Raw genomic sequence first — 18,564 nt, 5'->3', positions numbered from 1 at the left:
CTGGCATAATAACTCTTCCAAACTGGTCACGTAAAGATAAAACAATCGGTAACCGGACAAAAGATCGTAAAGCAGAAGATCGTATGGCAGAAGATCGTAGGCAGTTGATCGTATGCAAAATATCGTAATGGATAAAGATCGTACGACATAATGCTCGTATGGACAAAAGATCGTATTCGCTAAAGATCGTCAAGGAAAATGATGGTATGCCAAAAAGTCGTAATGGATAAAGATCGTACGACATAATGATCGTATGGACAACAGATCGTAGGTATTCGCTAAAGATCGTCAAGGAAAATGATCGTATGCCAAAAAGTCGTAATGTATAAAGATCGTACGACATAATGCTCGTATGGACAAAAGATCGTATTCGCTAAAGATCGTCAAGGAAAATGATTGTACGCCAAATGATCGTATGAGATAAAGATCGTACAGTCAAAATATGGTATTTACATGGTGCAGCCCAACTCCAGCGCATACAAAGCTTATCAATTTCTGTGTTCGCGTAGTAAGTGGCCGTCGTAAGCTCGACCATACATTGATGTTATTTCAGAGCTTAGATGGCTCAATGACACCTCAAAGCAACGCGTTGTATATGTGCCGAATAAATGAATGTATGTGCTGCCGTTTTCATGTACCTATTTGAAGTGAATACAACTAAACCCATGTTCCCCCCCCATCTCCCCCCCCCCACCGCCTGGAAGGTTAAAATGTTGCTTAAGCGGCTGAAGTAAACGGCGTTAAAAATACTTTTTCCTTCGCACTGTTACATTTTCATATTGAATCGTCATCGCTTTACGAGTCATCAACAGATGTTTATCGCGTTATCACTATCGAAGTCGCAATTCTCCTAGTTAGGTATAGGATCCTAGTTTCAATCCAATCCTAGTTAAAGGAGTGATTGTTATCGAAGGCCGGTTAAAGATGTCAATTGTCCATCATTGGTTCGAAATCGCCCCAGTAATTACCGAGTTACTGAAATGGGAACAAATTTGGCACCTCTTCTTTTTGTATTTTGCACGTGCATTGGGGGTCACTCACATAGATCAAGGGTATCCGACCTTTGGTAGAAGGGATGCAGCTACCCTATAAAAATTACCGCAAGACAATCGCTCAAGCCGCTGCTGAGATATGGGCCTCTCAAAACCATTACTTTTGCAAAACTGCTTGAACACCCTTGACTTCTCACGTGGCACGTGCCACGACGGCCACTGAGATGTATCAAAAGTAGTCAATTACGGGGAAGAAGGGATGGGGCTACCCAGAAAAAAAGACCGCAGGCCAATCGGTTCAGCGGTTGCTGAGATATAAGCCTCTCAAAAGCGTTACAGGCCGGGCCGGGCCGGGCCGCTCATACTGAGATTTTCCCGTTATATTCAAAAGACGTAACGTTACGATCCTTTGTCGAACGATCTTTTACAACATACGATCTTTATCTTACGATCATTTTCCTACGATCTTTTTTGTACGATCCATTGCTTTACGATCTTTTGCTTACGATCCTTGGTCGTACGATCTTTTACGACATACGATATTTATCTTACGATCATTTTCCTACGATCTTTTTTTCATACGATCAATTGCTTTACGATCTTTTGCTTACGATCTTTTTGTCGTACGATCTTTTACAACATACGATCTTTATCTTACGATCATTTTCGTACGATATTTTGCATACGATCAATTGCTTTACGATCTTTTGCTTACGATCTTTTTACGGTACGATCTTTTACAAAATACGATCTTTATCTTACGATCATTTTCGTACGATCTTTTTCCATACGATCTTTTGTCTTACGATCTTCTGTCACGTAATCAAACAATCGCAGAATACGAAGTTTATTTTAACATTAACTCCACCGCATGTTGCTGCATGTGAACTACATACACAAATGAGTGTCCAGAAAAAGAAGCCCGCACGTGAGCGCTGTCGGCATGTTCCAATCGACAAACAGTGCACTAAAGGAGCGACAAGCCGTCAAAGCCGAGCATTGCCCGAAACTTCATTCAACTCATCAATGAGATAGTATACCTACTACGTCGAAGTAGTTATTACACTGACGTCGCGTCCCAATTACTAAGTCCCGAGCGGCGGGCAGCACTCCCCGCCCTCCCGCTGAGCGGCGGGCAGCACTCCCCGCCCTCCCGCTGAGCGGCGGGCAGCACTCCCCGCCCTCCCGCTGAGCGGCGGGCAGCACTCCCCACCCTCCCGCTGAGCGGCGGGCAGCACTCCCCGCCCTCCCGCTGAGCGGCGGGCAGCACTCCCCAACCTCCCGCTGAGCGGCGGGCAGCACTCCCCGCCCTCCCGCTGAGCAGCGGGCAGCACTCCCCACCCTCCCGCTGAGCGGCGGGCAGCACTCCCCGCCCTCCCGAGGGACGGACCATCAGGCCGGCCATGCGGGCGCGACGTGACGACAGACGGGTGGCGATGAGCGGCCGCTGGTGGCGGGGACTGTTCAGTGCGCTGCCATTTCCATTGGGAAACACCTTGACCGGCCTTATCTCGGCTGACCACATGCAATGAAGCCAATTTAAACACGCGAAAAATATGAGAGGTTCAATACTACGCGCATGGCGATCCCTCGCTAGCCCGCCAAAAGTCGCAAAAGACAGTAGGCTCAAGGCGAGGCCGGCAGTCGGTAGCCTGGCCCGCCTGCGTCGGAGCCTATAAGAACTCTGCGCACCAGTCGTCCAGACACTGCCAGCAGTCGGTGGCCTGTTTGACGTTGCACCCAATCAGGTCCTGCAGCCACTCCACGAACAGCTCCTTGTCCTTCTTCAGCACGAGGAACTGGCCCAGCACGATGTAGGCCTTGTCGAAACCGTTCGCCACCAGCTTTTTGCCGTTGACTTCGGCGATGCCAGCCAGAGCAGTGACCGGCTTGTCGCCCATCGGCTCCGCCACGAAGTTGCGGTGCTTCTGCGTCGTCGAAGACATCTCGGCGCTATATACTTTAGCGATTCGGAAGTGTATCAGCTAGTAGAAATAAAATCTGCAATGCAAAGACGAGACATGAGAACGCAGCATCAATGTAACAGAAAAAGGAATACATCGGGAGTCAGCTGATAGGCATACCTTAGAAAAAGAGAAAAAGCAATGCGCATTTACAGTGAGTAAAATGCGCAGGCACAGCAAGGCTAACAGTGTTCCACAATTCTCTTCACATATGAATCGATATGTGACCTAACTGTATACCAGCTTAGAGCAACCTTCAATTTTTTTGCGAGGATATTGCGCTGGCAATGGGTGCAAAATTTCCCCTCCCATCAGTCTGACAAAGCCCACCCACAGACCCAATACCTAATGTACAAAAATGACCAGCCATCACTTATATCTTATGCCATAGCGACTATATGACGCAACTCCGTCACTGCATGGAAATCTTGCAGCCAAGTCACTCAATGTGATCGATGGCCCTAAGCAACACACACACGTTTCGGTGTAAGCGATTCCCGGCTACAGCCCTGTCGCATCACGCCGGACTGGTATGAACGCCCTACCTAATAATTTGTAGAATGAAATTTTCTCCAAATTTTGCTCGGCTCTCAAGCCGGCTTCCAGGCATCGGCAGCCGGGTTCGATGGACTTTGACAATAAAATGCATGGCAAGCGGCAGCAGGTGCCTCTCATCTGCGGATTGTTTATTTTGATAAACAGAGACAAATGATGGTGTTGATTATCGGTAAATAAAGACAGTTTACAGTACAGGCCGGTCGGCCAGTGGCGTGGCTGGGGTTCTGGGCGTGGCTACTCGCCTCTCAGTGAGCGCCCGGCGCCGCCGCGCCGTCCAGAGTCTGCAGCGCCTGGTACTTGGTGAGCAGCTGCCGCTTCAGACTGAGCTGCTCCCTCAGCGCCGACAGACGGTGCAGCTGCTCCGCTCGGTTATACTCGATGCCGGCAGCCTTACGAGTCTGCAACAGACCACCAGTCACGCAAACAAATGCAACATCACAACGCACCTGATTGTCAGTGTCCGTAGTTAGGGGAGAGCGGGGCAATGGCGGACGGTGGGTAATGCCGGCCACCCATCTCTAGTGAGTACTTTGTCCATCACTAATCAACTGATGTTGTTTACATTTAAGTTGAGCGCCATTCTAGCACGTGGTGCAAGTTTGTCACGGTAGCTCCATTATTTTCATTTTTATAGCATTAAATGTGTTTTTCGTATGATTTTTAATTTTGTTGCATCTATTTGCTGACTGTGAAATGTGTTAACGCATTTTCAGAAGTGCTGCTTTGCAATGACCTTCAATTAAGCCTTTCTTAGGCGACTGCTGGATGTGAGGCGTTTGCGGCGCAATGCCTTTTACTACTGCCTGCTTTCTTAAAATAAAGCTGACCTCGGGGTAATACCGGACACGTGTCCGGAATGACTCCACGCGGTTTTGTTTGCGACTTCTGTCGTTAAAGCTCAACGTTTCGGGTTGCTGTGTTTACGGCTGTGTTAGTTTGCTTCCTGTGTTTACGGTTGTGTTAGTTTGCCGCTCTGTTGGCGCCGCGCTGTTGTGTTGCAGCGAGTGCAGTGCTATGTTGCAGTGCAGTGTACTGTTAACTGCTGAATACAGTTGTCGTTTCTTAATTCTCACTTAAATTTCCATCGAAAGAACGGTTTAAGGATGAATACCAGTGACGATATTTCGACTTTTTGTGCTATTGCACTTAGTGGCCGGCATTACCCCACGCTTTTTTGCACCTCCATTTTTCACCACATTTTCGCGTAGGCTCTGAATCTGTCATCAGTGATCTGAGATACTAAAACTGGGTGTTATCTGAAAGCCTATTCCTTTGGCTATAACCACAATCAAAATCACCACAAAATAGCTTCAAATAGCTAAGTTATTGAGCAAAATGCTTATGGTGTCGCCATTGCCCCACTCTCCCTATATATTGTCAAATGAAGACAACCTTATGCAACTTTTGGTTCTTGGCAGAAGCAAAGTTCGCATAACTATTGTTACAGACAAACATGGTAAAAATAATTAGCAGTGAATACTTCAGTTAAGAGGTTGATGCAATCCTCTTAAAGGTAGACTGCCACCTTTTTTCCACAAAACGGTTTTCACTAGAGCTGAGCCACCTATGTCCCAGACTGAAGTCGGTTTTCCGAAATTCGAGCCCGTTTGCGAGAAATCGGAGACCAAAGTTCAGTTTGATGCCATTTTTTTAGTCCAAGAAAACCGACATCTCTACTGTTTATCGATAACTTTGAAACATGAATTTTCTTATCTTTTGGTAAATATATGTCAAAACTTTGATTGTTTCGAGATCAGAGAAGAATTTTGGAGTGTCAAAATAAAAGTTAAACTTATATATTCAGTAGTTCATTTTTTCCAAAAAAGTGTGGGAAATGGGGTTTAACATGGGCCAGCCAGACCCATTCCAAATGAGCCATGATTTTTAAATGTTTTACGAACTTAAATGCAAAATAAATTAAACATGGCCAATTTCTTATGAAATCATATATTAGTAAATCATAAAATACCTTACTTTTTCAAATAAAATGTAATAATCTTATGACCTTGAAGTCTAGTGATGTGTAAACATTGTCGCTAGACATTAACCGATTGATAATTGTATGATAATCGACAATTTTTTTCGCGATTCACGTGATGATACTTTGTCAGGTGAATTCTAAAATTTTGTTTTGTCCAGGGAATAAATCATAGGACGATCTGAGAAAACTTTTTGAAGGTGGCAGTCTTCCTTTAACCCGGCCGGACCCGGGGGCAATCCCAACAACGGCAGCCCGGGGAGGGCGTTTTTCGCCCCCCTTTCTAACTTCGTAAATTAGGGAGCTATGGAAACAACAGCGGTACCAAACGAAAGGTCCTTACGAGACGATTCTAAAGCACTTGATTGTTAAATCAAGTGCTAAAATTGTTGACCTAAGGTCAATTGTCAAAGGCAAAGGCAAAAACCGGCACATGTAGAGTGATCTCAAATTAAGCGTTCTAGAGGACGGCAGGATGCCTAAAACCGGCAAAATTGGGTGTCAAACGAAAGAAGAAAATATGAGGATTCTAAAAATGTGCTCAAAATTAAAGGTGAAGGTTAAGGTCATGCTCAAAATTGACCTCAAACTTCGCACATCTTAGCACATCTTGCGTGCTAAATTCCACGATATTTTGAAATGTTTTGAGGCTTACCAGGTCCCTATTTGTGGTTCATATTACGACACTAGGCTGCTCAAAGGTCAAGGTCATATAAGAGTATCCTTGCTAGAGACTATTTCACTGATTCAAGTTCGTTTGCGAAAAACTAAAACCACAGATCGGGGTCGCTGACCTGATCTCAGGTCAACAAAACTATTTTCTATTTCTCTCTAGGTCAAACGCTACACAACCGTGCTCGTAATTGTCTTTGCCTCTAAAACTTTATATTTTGCCTTAAACCGAGTTCAAAAATTTTACGCAAGAATGAGATGGATGTAGCATAAGTACCTGATGCCAACTACGCGGCGCTTCGTGGCGTAGATTTTGCTACACACGTAAAAGCTTAGCCGATCACCCTCCCCCCACCCCAAAACCCAGGTTGACGGTTAACCCTCGCCCCGTTGGGGGGGGGGGGCATTTTGCCCCCCCCCCTGTGGTTTTTCCTGAATAGCAAGAAAACGGCGGCGCGCAGCGCCGCCAACTTTCAGTACCTTCCCGGGCGTCAAGTTGACACATTCACACCGAATTTCAAGTCTTAAGTCACCTTAGGTCAGGAGTTATTGAGGTCAAACTGAGGTCATGTTCAAGCAAAAATGAGCAAAAAACATGCAATCTTGAAACGCTCACCAAATTTACAGTTACCAAGCAATTTCAAAGTTCTTTATATGGTCTAGTAGACAAAAAGCGGCGCTACAAAACTGTTATCTCGGATTTTCAAAATTTTGGGTTTTTGACCCCTAAAAATTCGAAAAATTGATTTTTTTAAGAAAAACTAAAAAAAAAAATCCAAAAGAAAATCCGAATTTCGAAAAAACCGGAATAAATATGATAGTCCCTGTGCTCTTCTATATACATACCAAATGTCAGATCGATATCTCGTTTTTTGGCCAAGTTATGGCGAACAAAACTTTTGTCAAAAATGATGACGTCAAATTGTTGAACTCAATTTTTAGCGATTCTAGACCACGTAGGGCAAAACAAAGACCACCATTGAACTCCCCGTGACGAGCTGCATCGAATCGATACCCATTTTATGCAAAAATATTAACTTTGAAATTTGACCTAATTTGACCTGACCTTGACCAAAACATGACCTAAGCTGGCCCAAAAGTCTGCCTGACCCACATAATCGCATTTGCCATGTAAAATGGACCATAAAACATGTATCACACGACACTTTCATATTGTGACGTGACCCCCCCCCCCCCCCAGTGACCTGACCTCTGTGACCTGACCTGGTATCAGTGACCTCAAATATCAAAATATGTGTTTGAAGAACATTTCCCCATCGATGATTTTCAATGAAATGCATTTTACTCGATTTTACAACGCATTTCTTGAAATGCCTGTAAACGGTGAAAATTCGACCTTTGACCTGACCTGTGACGTCATCGGTTTGACCTAGGTCAATAAAATTGGGTCACAAGGTAGTTCCCTGATAGGGCTATCCAACACCGTTTGCCGCTTGTCGCTAGGTTGCGTGGTTCTCGAGATCTTAGGGGGGGGGGGGGCAAATTGCCCCCCCCCCCAACGGAGCGCGTTGATCGGCAGAGCCCAACGGGGCGCGGTTTAACACGCGCAGTGGAAGGGTTGCGAGTACTACGCCCAGTGGAAGGGGGGGGCGGATGTCGCCCCCCCCCTAAGATCTCAGCTCCCACTGGAGCTAGAAAGACGAAATTTGGAGGGTAGGTGGGGGCCATGGGGAACTCTGTTGTGTGTGAATTTCATGACCCTAGGTCAATATCTTCAAGGTCAAATGAGGTCAAATGTGGTTAAATTTGCCATATTAGCGACTTTTTTGCGTTTACACGCCGATAACTCAAAAAGTTACCGGCCGATTTTTTAAAATCTTTCACTATACGAAAGAGCAAACATTTGTGAGTATGTATGGTGAATTTCTAGATAATCCAACAATAAATATGGCAGTTAGAAGCCTGCGAAGGGTAAGATGTCGCCGGCTGAAGCGGCATCGGCCGACGCGGGAAACGCGGCAATCACAATTTTGTGTTTACACACTCATAACTCAAGTTGTTACCGGCCGATTTTCAAAATTCTTTGACCATATGATTGCCTGTACATTTCTCAGTCTTCTCACCGAATTTGACGCAAATCTAATATAATCAGCGGTAAGGAGCGCGATGTAAAGACGGAACCGTCCCGCCCCGGCACAGTCTACAATTCAGGCGGCGCGTAACGGCTAGCGCCGGCCGCCGCGCCGCCGCGGCGGCAGGATGTTTGACTTTACACCGCTATTATTAGAAAAGTTGTGAACCGATTTTCTTACTTCTTGCACGAGAAGATCCGCAGTTCAATTCTGGACAGGTAGCCGAAATTTCACATTGATATTATGCTTGCGGCGCGAGTTATTGGCGAAAAACAGGAGGGGTGGGCGAAATCCGCCCCCCCTTCCACTGCGCGTGTTAATGTTATGACCCGGCAGTGTGACTTTGCCCCCCCCCCCCCCCTTCGCTAGCGGCTGCGACCGCCAGTGTCTAGCTTTAAGAGCGATTGCCGTAGTTGAATGTTTTGCATCGAAATCGGCCGGAAATGACGTCATTTCCGGCCTATCTATGGTAGCTACGAAATTTTGCTTTGATACAACGTGTCAAATTGATGCAGCCGAAAGTACTGAAAGCTTCGTGTTGATATGCCAAGCGATTTAGGAGATATTGCAGAAAAAGGAGAGAGGGAGGGGCTATGAATAGCCCCCCCCACCCCCCCAGCGGGGCGCGGTTTAATAAAGCATTCTGGATAACTTGTCCGACATGCACCACAAGCGCTCAGTCAACGATCGAGAAAGGCGCGATGCCAGAAGTAATACAGACCTACCTGTTCTCTCGCCTTCTCGAATTTCTTCTGCAGCTCGACTATCTTTTGAGCAACTTCTTGTGATGATTTATTCACATCAGAAGAGTCCTTTTCGATTCTGCAAAAGTTGAAATTGGTGTAAAAGTTATGCAGACACTGAGACACCATGAGCTAAACACGAGGGGCGGCCGGCCCGCACCACCGGCCGGCAGCCCCAGCCCGGTGTCGCACGTCTACACAAGGCGGCACTGCGGCGTGGACGCAGACAAGGCGAGCTCGGCGGCGAGCGGCAGCATTCACAATCCAGAGCACACGGCCTCATCTAACCCCGTCCATGCTAATCTAACCTCCACCTATTCCCAAAATAATCCTGCCAAACACCTACCTCGGACGGAGAGATAGGCTAGGTTTACCCTACCTGTAACCTTGGCTTACTTTAAACTCAATGTTATTAAAAATTACCGCATTTTTGCGTTAACACCTTAATTCTGAAGCCTTTCTATCTTTCTTATGAGTGTTTTTTGCTTAGACGTCTCTCATCTCTCATCTCATCTCATCACGTCGATTAAAAATAAGATGACCAAGTGACATTTGGGGCATTCCACGATAGATCGACCAAAGACATACACCCTCATAGGTATGTTTTTTTTTTTGTATAATTGGTGTATTGGGTTGTGATGGGCGGGGAAGCCAGCTGCAGGCGCGGATACAAGGGGGGGGGGGCATGGGGGCCATGGCCCCCCCTTGGCCGATTTTTTTCAAAAATAAAATAAAAAGTTAAAAAGTTAAAAAGCTGAAAAGGGGGCCTCCTGAAAATAAAGTGGCCGAAATCCGATGAGTTTTTTTTTAACTACCCACTTAGTTATTTCTTAGAAGACTAGCTGAGAAGACTTCTTTGTTAGAAGATTGGTAAAGCTTTTCATAACTTGGAGGTCTCTTATACTCACAGAGATGACCACTTTAACAGGGCCTCCTAACCTGCACAGAGGGCCTCCAAGCCTGCACAGATGTTGAGATGTTGCCTGAACAGCTAGATAAGCTCAATAAACGCAGTTTTTTTTTGGGGGGGGGGGCCCAACAAGTGGGAAGATGGGGCCTCCAACAGGTGGGATTATGGGGGGGGGGCCTCCTGGTTTTTAATGGCCCCTCCCTTGGAGATTTTCTGGATCCGCCCCTGGCCAGCTGTGGCAAGGAACTTTTTCTTCGAACAACGGTTTCCGAGATATAGACTCGGGCAATTTCTGGAGGTCACGCTGCAGCCCTATGTTTGGCGGTTCAGAAACTATTGGTTTTCTATGAGGACAACTTTATATCGTTCAGCTCGCAGCCAACCAACGAATATTTTGGCTATCTCGGATTTTCAATTTCTGAAAATTTTGATCACGTGACCTCTTGGCATTTTTTCGAAGAGTGACCTTGATATTTTCCCCAACGAAAGTTGCAATTTTGTCTGATGACGAATAAAGCCTTATCAATTGCTATTCATATGCGATAATAAAAAAGTGGCTTTCGGCCTGCGTTCACCTCATGTCAGGTCATTTTTGTGACCTGCCCATTATTACCAGCGGGAGTGACAGCGATATCTCGAGAACAAAGCAAGCTAGCGACAAGCGGTAAACGGCATAGGGTACACACGGACAAGTTGTTCCGTTCTTGACCAAGACTTGGTCAAGTTGCCTGCCCGTGACGAGCTGCATCGAATCGATACCCGTTTTATGCAAAAATATCAACTTTGAAATTTGACCTTATTTGACCTGAACTTAATCAGAACGTAACCTAAACTAGCCTCAAAGGTTGCCTAATCCACATAATCCCATTTGTCATGTAAAATGGACCATAAAACGTGTATCAAACGACACTTTCATATTGTGACCCCCCAGCGACCTGACCTCTGTGACCTGACCTGGTAACAGTGACCTCAGATAGCAAAATATGTGTTTGACGAACAATTTACCATCGATGCTTTTCAATAACTTACCAATTTACTGGATTTCACAACACATTTCTTGAAATGCCTGTAAACGGTGAAAATCCGATCTTTGACCTGACCTGTGACGTCATCGGTTGGACTGAGGTCAATGAAATTTGGTCACAACTCACAAGGTAGTTCCCCGATGGGGCTATCGAACGCCGTTTGAATTTTGAAAATCGGCCGGTAAATTTCCGAGATTTTAGGGGGGGGGGGGCCGAAACGGCCCCTCCCCTACCGTTGGTAGGGTTCACCGATACCCCAACGGGGAGCGGGTTAATAGAATAGTGAACACTGAACTGTAATATTTGAGCATACAATTCCATATTGTAGACTGCGTATAAAAGCCAGCTCAATCGCAGTCACATCTATGAAAGCTACAGTGCAAATGCCGGCTAGCAAACCAGAAGCAGTTGATGCCCTACTGGCACGTCACATCCGAAATTACGACGAATACATGACAATGTCATAGTCAGGTTGTTGAAGTGTAACAGCCCGAACCGTTCAACGGCGCGACGCTACAGTGCTCTACATGTATTGTGGTATGGGGTTTCCATGGAAACATCAACAAATTTGGATGCACTAACTAATATCGGAAGGCATCCAGTTTTGTTGACGTTTCCATGGAAACTAAATAGTAAATACCACGATAGCGGTAGCACGCTGTGGTGTCGTACCGTGGAACAGGGCCCCAGACTCCGGAATCATCTGTCTGGTTAATACCTAGTCTTAATTGCGAGGTGTGCACATGTGCTTAATGTAAAAGTGGCTTATTTTTGGCGCAACTAAGGGTATTAGTAGGTATACCGTAAAACAGGGTGTTAACCCGGCACCGCCTGGGCTATTTCCGTACCCACGACAGCCTGGGGGGGGGGTCGGATCCGACCCCCCCCCCCTGTTATCTCAAGAACCAATGGTCGTATCGAGCCCCGCGAGGCGGCGTTCGAAAGGTCTCTACGAGACCTTCCCAAAGCACTCTTTAAGATTTTAAGATTGAGGTCAACTTTCGGGTCAAGGTCAGGTCAAAGGTCAAATTCAGGGGTTTTGCATGAATCGGCTTACGGACAGCGGAATCGATAGCTGCTGCTCGAAACTCACCAAAAAATGATCTCAAAGGCCTAGTGAAGGTACCATGTGCGTATAGGGGTCATACTAAGTACGGGTCAAGGTCAGGTCAGGTCACGAAAGGTCACGGTTTGCACTTTCTGCTACATGGGCGTGCGACACATGTTTTATGGCTTATTTTTCACGCCGAATCCGATGGTAATGGTTATATGTGACCCCCAAGTCACTGCGCTGGTGATAAGTGTGCATTGAAAGCATAAAAAATCGTTTATACTATACATAACTAAACGAGGGCTAAGAAAAAGGTCAATTTTTCAACTTTTTATTTTTGACATAAAAATGCACTTTTCTAGTCGAGCTTTGTCCCAGGAATCTAGTGGTGCCATTTGTTTTCACATGCGATGTTCAGAAGTGCCTCTAATTCACGAAAATGCTTATGACGTCACCATGCCCTATGCATGTTGGAGCTATTTTTACAATTTGGGGGTCAAAAATCAAGATAGAAAGTTGAAATTTGGGGCATCGAATGTTCTAATAGAGCTCTATAACATATATTCCGGTTTTTTGGAAATTCCCAAAACTTTGGATTTTATTAGCTGTTTTCCAAAAAATAGTTTTTAGAATTTTTGGGGTGAAAAACGCATTTTATGGAAAATCCGAGATAGCCATTTTAAAGAACTCGTTGAGCTGCGTCTTTTCATGTCCTTAACCCGCGCACCGACGGGGGTCTGCGCCAACTTCGCACCGACGGGGGGGGGGGGCGGATGACCGCCCCCCCCCCCGAGATCTCGAGAACGAAGCAAGATAGCGACAAGCGGTAAACGGCATCGGATACGCACGGCCAAGATCTACAATTTTTACAAAGGTCATTTTCAGGTCAGGTCAAAGATGACGTCACAGGGGTCGAAAAAGTCAAAATGGCGGCGCTAGATATGGAGAGAGTTTTTCTCGAATAACTTTCGAATTAGTCAAGATAGGAACAAACTAAGGGCATCATTGTGATCCTCTCGTCAATCCGCATCGAATGATATATATGTTGACCTCGAAAGGTCAAAGTCAAAGGTTGACCTCAGGTCACGTGACCTCACGGTCATCATGTATATCATTCGATGCGTCTTGACGAGCTGAACACAATGAGACCATCCACGCGTCTGTATCTTGTTCCTGTACGGAGTTATTGGCCAAAAACCTTTGGTGACCTTTGATGACGTCACATGACCTCACAGCTGCCCAACAGCAAAAGAGACCTCAAGGTAGTGAAGGTTGATCGTATATGAAGTCATGTATGGTATATGGGGCCATTCCGACCCGTTTTAGTGGTAAAAACTGGGAGTCGATTTTTCCCCCATTGACTTATAATGGGGAGGTCGCGAAATTGACCTGACCTTAGGTCACCGATATCAAAATTCCGAGATATACAAATTGTAGCTACTAATGACCTAATAATATCCTGCGACTTTCAAAGGCCTCCGACATCTACTGTAGCTATGGCACGGTGACAAAGTTGCAAAAAAGTGCCTTGAGGTTGGGTCATTCAAAGTGGCCTGGTGACCTGACCTTAAAAGGTAGGAGGTTCAAACTTGCACACCATGTGTAAAATTAATGAGGTTATAGTCATACCAAATTTCGCGGCGCGTAGCGCCGCGGTTTTCCCGCTATTCGCGAAAAACCTCAGGGGGGGGGGGCGGATATCCGCCTCCCCCGTCGGTGCGCGGGTTAATTTGCAATTTGCTTTAAACCCTGATTTTTGGCGATTTTTTAAACATTTACCATTTTTTGACTAAAAACGCCATGTAGTTACATCACTAAAATCGATATATCTCAAAAAATTTTGAATTTTTTTTCTTAAAAATTGCACAGGAGACGTCAAATTGATGGGGGAGAAGGTATGCCAAGTTTCAAGTAGATAGCGAAAGTGGTTCATGAGTTATTCAAGAAAAACGGAGGGGGGGTCGGATCCGACCCCCCCCCCCAGGCGGTCGCGGGTTAAGGGACAGCGTGGTGCTAAGGGACAGCTGCGTGGGGAAAAACTTTGAGTGATATTAACCTTCCAGGCGGTGGGGGGCAAGATTACTTTACTAGTGGGGGGGGGGCATTTTTTTGCCCCCCTTTGTTTTTTCTCGATATATCTCCAGAACCGCTGCGCCGATCGTCGCCAAACTTTCAGTGCCCTCCCGGGAATAACTTTTACACATTGTGACCAAAATTTTTCCAAAGGCTATGATAGGTTAGCCGCTAATGACGGAGTGACGTCATTTCTGCAATTTTCGACCCAAAAAAGGTTTCGCGGAAAGAGCTGCCAGGCCTACAGCTTTAGAGACACAGAAAAATGTTTTTGACATAAAAGGTGTAAAAGCAACAGAGCTGTAAAACTGCTATCTCGGATTTTTGAAATTTCTGGATTTTGACACCTTTTTTTTGCATTTATAAAAGCAAAACAAATCCCAAAAGTTTTTTATATTAATAAAAGGAATAAATGTGATATGTAGTCCCTACCTCCTTTTAACAACATACCAAATTTGAGATCGATACCTCTTTTTTGGCTAAGTTGTAGCGGAAAAAAAAATCAAAATTGATAACGTCAAATTTTCAAACTTAATTTAGGCAATTCTAGACCACGTAGTGCAAAACAAAGACCACTGTTAGACTCGCCGTGACGAGCTGCATCGAATGAATACACATTTTATGCAAAAATATCAACTTTGAAATTTGACCTTTTTTGACCTAACATTGACCTGACCTCTATCAGAAAGTGACCTAAACCGTACCTGATGGTCTTGTAACCAGCACCTTATAACCACGAGGAAGGTGGCCGGGAGGCCCACCGCCTGCCTGGTTAAGTTTGTAATTTGATAAGGTCAAATAAAAACTTGAGTGTGGTAGTTGACATTGTTTTGTTCTTGACTGTAGGACAAAATGGCATGGTTTTCATGCAAATGATCCGTTTCAAAAATGGTTTTGAAAATTATGCTACATTTTCACAAAATTGAAACATCTCTAAAACTGTGTTTACCACAGAAATTAGTAGGTGTACAAGGAAAATGAATGCATAGGTGTATTGTCACATGTATTGCACATGTTTCATGAAAAAGTTATACAAATCCACCCATTCCTTCATCATGCTCTTCGTCTTTTCCAGATAGGTACATGCCTATTTTGAGGTGGCAGTGGCGGATCCAGGGGGGGGGGGCAAAATGGGCATTTGCCCCCCAAACGGCATGATCTTAACATTACGCCTATGGACGATGCATGGAAAGAATCGATAAATTTCTATGGTTTGCCCCCCCAAAAAAAACTCTGAGCTGGATCCGCCTCTGTGAGGTGGAAGTGGGGTTCTAAGGGACAGAAAAAAATAAAAAATATGTATCTAAATATAATTTCATATAGGTACTTTTCTTAACAGTAGGCATGGAAAATACCAAATTCCACAAAAAATGCTGGCACGTTCATGCTTTTATCTCTAACACATCTCAATCCTCAAGTTATATAGGTAACAAAATACCTCAAAACTCCCATTACACTCTGTTTTACAATGATGGGTCAATGAAGACTGATGTAGATAGGTAAATGTGATCGGTTATCATAGGAAGGCCAAAACAAAGAGGACAACATAGTGACAAGTGACTAGCTTCAAAGCGGGTTTTTGTTGACAACAGACAGGTACTTTTTGGTTCTGTTTACCTACCTACCTTATAATAGGCACATTTTCCAGATGCGTTAACTGTATTACATGTAATTGGCTAAAAAGGCCATTAGTGGTGATTGGTGAATGAATCTGACCTGTTTTGTTACAGAATATGCAAAACATTTCAATAAATGAATCGTTTGCCCTTTCACACACCAATTGTGGGAATTTGCCGACAGTTCTTGAAATAATGTATGCGTCCCTACACTCCACATTGGGGTGTTGAGGGACAGTGAAGAAAAATGATGAAAAAATATCTGCAGGCATATATGTTTAGAATTTTAATGTAGCAGGTATGTAAAGCACCAAATGCCACATAAAAAGCTAATAATTTGATGCTTCTATCTCCAACCCTTATGCTTCTATCCCCAACCCTTATTGAGTCATAAAAGGAAATGCCTCAAAACACCCCATTTTACGGTAGGTACAAAAGGTCCAAATAGGTTTTAGGTTCGTAGGTTGCAGAATAGTTGGTAAGGTAGGGTGAGGTTAGATTGTTTTTATCTTCATTCTGACTTCTACACTTTTACCCCAGACTAGAAAAATACATGTTATGCTGAATATGTCCGGCATAGTGGCAGGATTGAGCTAAAAATGTCAGTGTATGTCTGGCATAATTTCACATGCGCCAAATTCAGCGCATAGTGGGTGGTGGCCGCATAATTGTGTCAGTGCAGGGTGGCCAGCAGCCGCTGAATTGTTCTGCAAAAGGTGCTCACCAAATTTTTATGCAAGCTGGTCAATCTAGGTGCACTCACCCTGTGTGCGGCTCTGAACTCTGAAGAGGGTCAGAACTTCAGGCCCAGGCCTTGCTTTACTGCAAGATGCTACAGCAAGTGTGCCACATGTATTGTGGTATTTGGTTTTCATGGGAACATCAACTAATTCAGATGCTCAAACTGGGGAGAGCATCCAAGGCCCCGGAACACTAGGTATGTCTGGTTGATATAGCCTTGTTGATAGATCAAGATGTGCACATACCTATGCTTTATGTAAAAGTGTTTTTTTTTTGGCACATATAAGCACCCAACTTTCAGCACAAATCAGCCAGAAATTTCAACTATAAATTGCTTGCATCAAATTTCTGAGCATGAGGGTCTCAAGGGCATCCGGTGTAGGCAGTGAATGGACGTTTCCCAGTCTGGCTTTTACCCAAATAAGCATCAAACTTTCAGCAAAAATCATACGGAAATTTCAATGCAATATCACCTGTGCCAAATGTTGGAGTACGAGTCTCACAGGCCTCCAGCATAATGTATGGATGTTTTCCAATCTGGGTTGCCTTTGGAAGGCAATCAGTTTACCAAGTCATAAACATACTATCCAAGTGCTATTTTGATTTTTGTTGATTGAGTGAATAAATCTGCACCTCACCACACACCAGTTGAGTGCCTCTGCACCACAACATCTCTTCAAGATTGGCATGCTCCACAGGCTGCTTCTATGTTCAATTATACAAAGCAATACAAAGTACAAAAGGTACCATAACCTAGAAAACATTCCAGTCCAAGTCATGAATTACCTACCCTCTAATTATGTCGTAAATCACAGGAAGGAAATCAGCGTCTAATCCGTCTACTTTTCCCGATGAAGCACCACTCGACATAACCACTCAAAAGATCAAGATAACCCGAAAGTGCAATGAATGAAGTACAACATTCATGAGTTAAGTGTAGGTAGAATACGGTACAATCGGTACAATATAAGTCATCAACTGCGGCGTTTGTGGTGCGATTTACTATCCCCGCGTTCGATGTCCCTCGGACGGGGAAGATTCTACGTCGTCCGGCCAATCCCGTTCAAGGTCAGCGGGGGCTCGGCTGCGGTTATGGAATGTGATTGGCCGGACGAAGTAGAATCCTCGCCGACCGAGAGACATCGAACACGGGGTAAAAATTCAGGCGGGAAAATCGGGCTGCAGCTCGTATTTGGAAATTCCCACAGTGTATATAAATACAGTGTCGGCAAATGAGCCTGGTCACGTGACCGGCGGACTCGCTGTTTTTCGAGGGATCCGCACGTGCGGTTGTGGCGGGGGCACCACCCGGTAACTGTGGTGCCGACTCGCTCTCGGCCCCCATAGGGATACAATGGGACCTACTTTTTGATTAGCTCTCCTGACTAAACTAGGACGAATTTTTCAAAGATACAACTAGCACCACATGCAGTCGTGTGTAAGCTTTCTAACGGTACCAAAAATATATTTTTATCGGCAAAATTGAATAAGTACAGGCCCATTTTAGGTTCGATTCGCGCTTATGACGGAAGAGAAGCCACCACTAATTATAAATACAACGAACAAGTGTTGAAAACCGGAGTATAAATGCAGTTTTGAATTACATTAAAGCCATTTTCAGTCACTGCAACCGATGAGTGGAAGTGATCGGTGTATTAGGTCACCCGTTACCGTTAGGTATTACTTTTTAACTACCTACCAACAACACCCATAGGTATTGTTCTGATCTATTCCAGACAACAAACTAAGGTTTTGTGTTGAACTGTGCCAGAAAGAGCAGTTAGATCAAATATGGATACGAAGGTAAATAGGACTATACGAGCATCCATGTTGATACGTTTATGCTGGAGCTAGTAGTTGATAGGTGTTCCGTTCTATTGATGCGGGCAAACAACGAATCGGGGTTGTCATGGGCGAATCTGTAGGTATAATTGTGTCTTGTATGAAACATGCACGGTATCTGCAAATACTAGAATGCTGCTGCTAAGCTGAAAGAAGGCTCAGCCGGACTTTTATACTATGAACCGGCCATGTTTAGTTTATGCCGGGCTCGAGGGTGCAGTGTTCGTCACGGGCCAGCCAACCCACAGAACACAGCCCATCCCAAGCGGGGCCCATGGGCGCCGAACCCAGCCCAGCTCAGGCCCA

General features: G+C 44.9%; 1 protein-coding gene across 8 annotated transcripts; it reads right to left on the bottom strand.

The window, feature by feature from the left end:
* Nucleotides 1-1,823: 1,823 nt before the first annotated feature.
* LOC122388283 (barrier-to-autointegration factor-like) lies at nt 1,824-17,599 on the bottom strand. Of its 8 annotated transcripts, none has more exons than XM_043379228.1 (4): nt 17,207-17,599; nt 8,983-9,079; nt 3,757-3,912; nt 1,824-2,993 (listed from the first exon to the last, which is right to left on the bottom strand). In XM_043379228.1, exons 1-3 carry the CDS (start codon nt 17,284-17,286, stop codon nt 3,760-3,762), a joined length of 330 nt encoding a protein of 109 aa, XP_043235163.1. In that variant the 5' UTR covers nt 17,287-17,599; the 3' UTR covers nt 1,824-2,993; nt 3,757-3,759. The 8 variants fall into 8 exon arrangements, with proteins under 8 accessions (XP_043235163.1, XP_043235165.1, XP_043235164.1 ...); XM_043379230.1 differs by having other exon boundaries at nt 8,979-9,079; nt 17,207-17,386; XM_043379229.1 differs by having other exon boundaries at nt 17,207-17,386.
* Nucleotides 17,600-18,564: the final 965 nt, after the last annotated feature.

The sequence above is a fragment of the Amphibalanus amphitrite genome, unplaced genomic scaffold (assembly GCF_019059575.1).
Source record: "Amphibalanus amphitrite isolate SeventyFive unplaced genomic scaffold, NRLGWU_Aamphi_draft 000316F_arrow, whole genome shotgun sequence".
NCBI lineage: Eukaryota > Metazoa > Arthropoda > Thecostraca > Balanomorpha > Balanidae > Amphibalanus > Amphibalanus amphitrite.
This window is presented reverse-complemented; position numbering and strand designations above follow the sequence as displayed.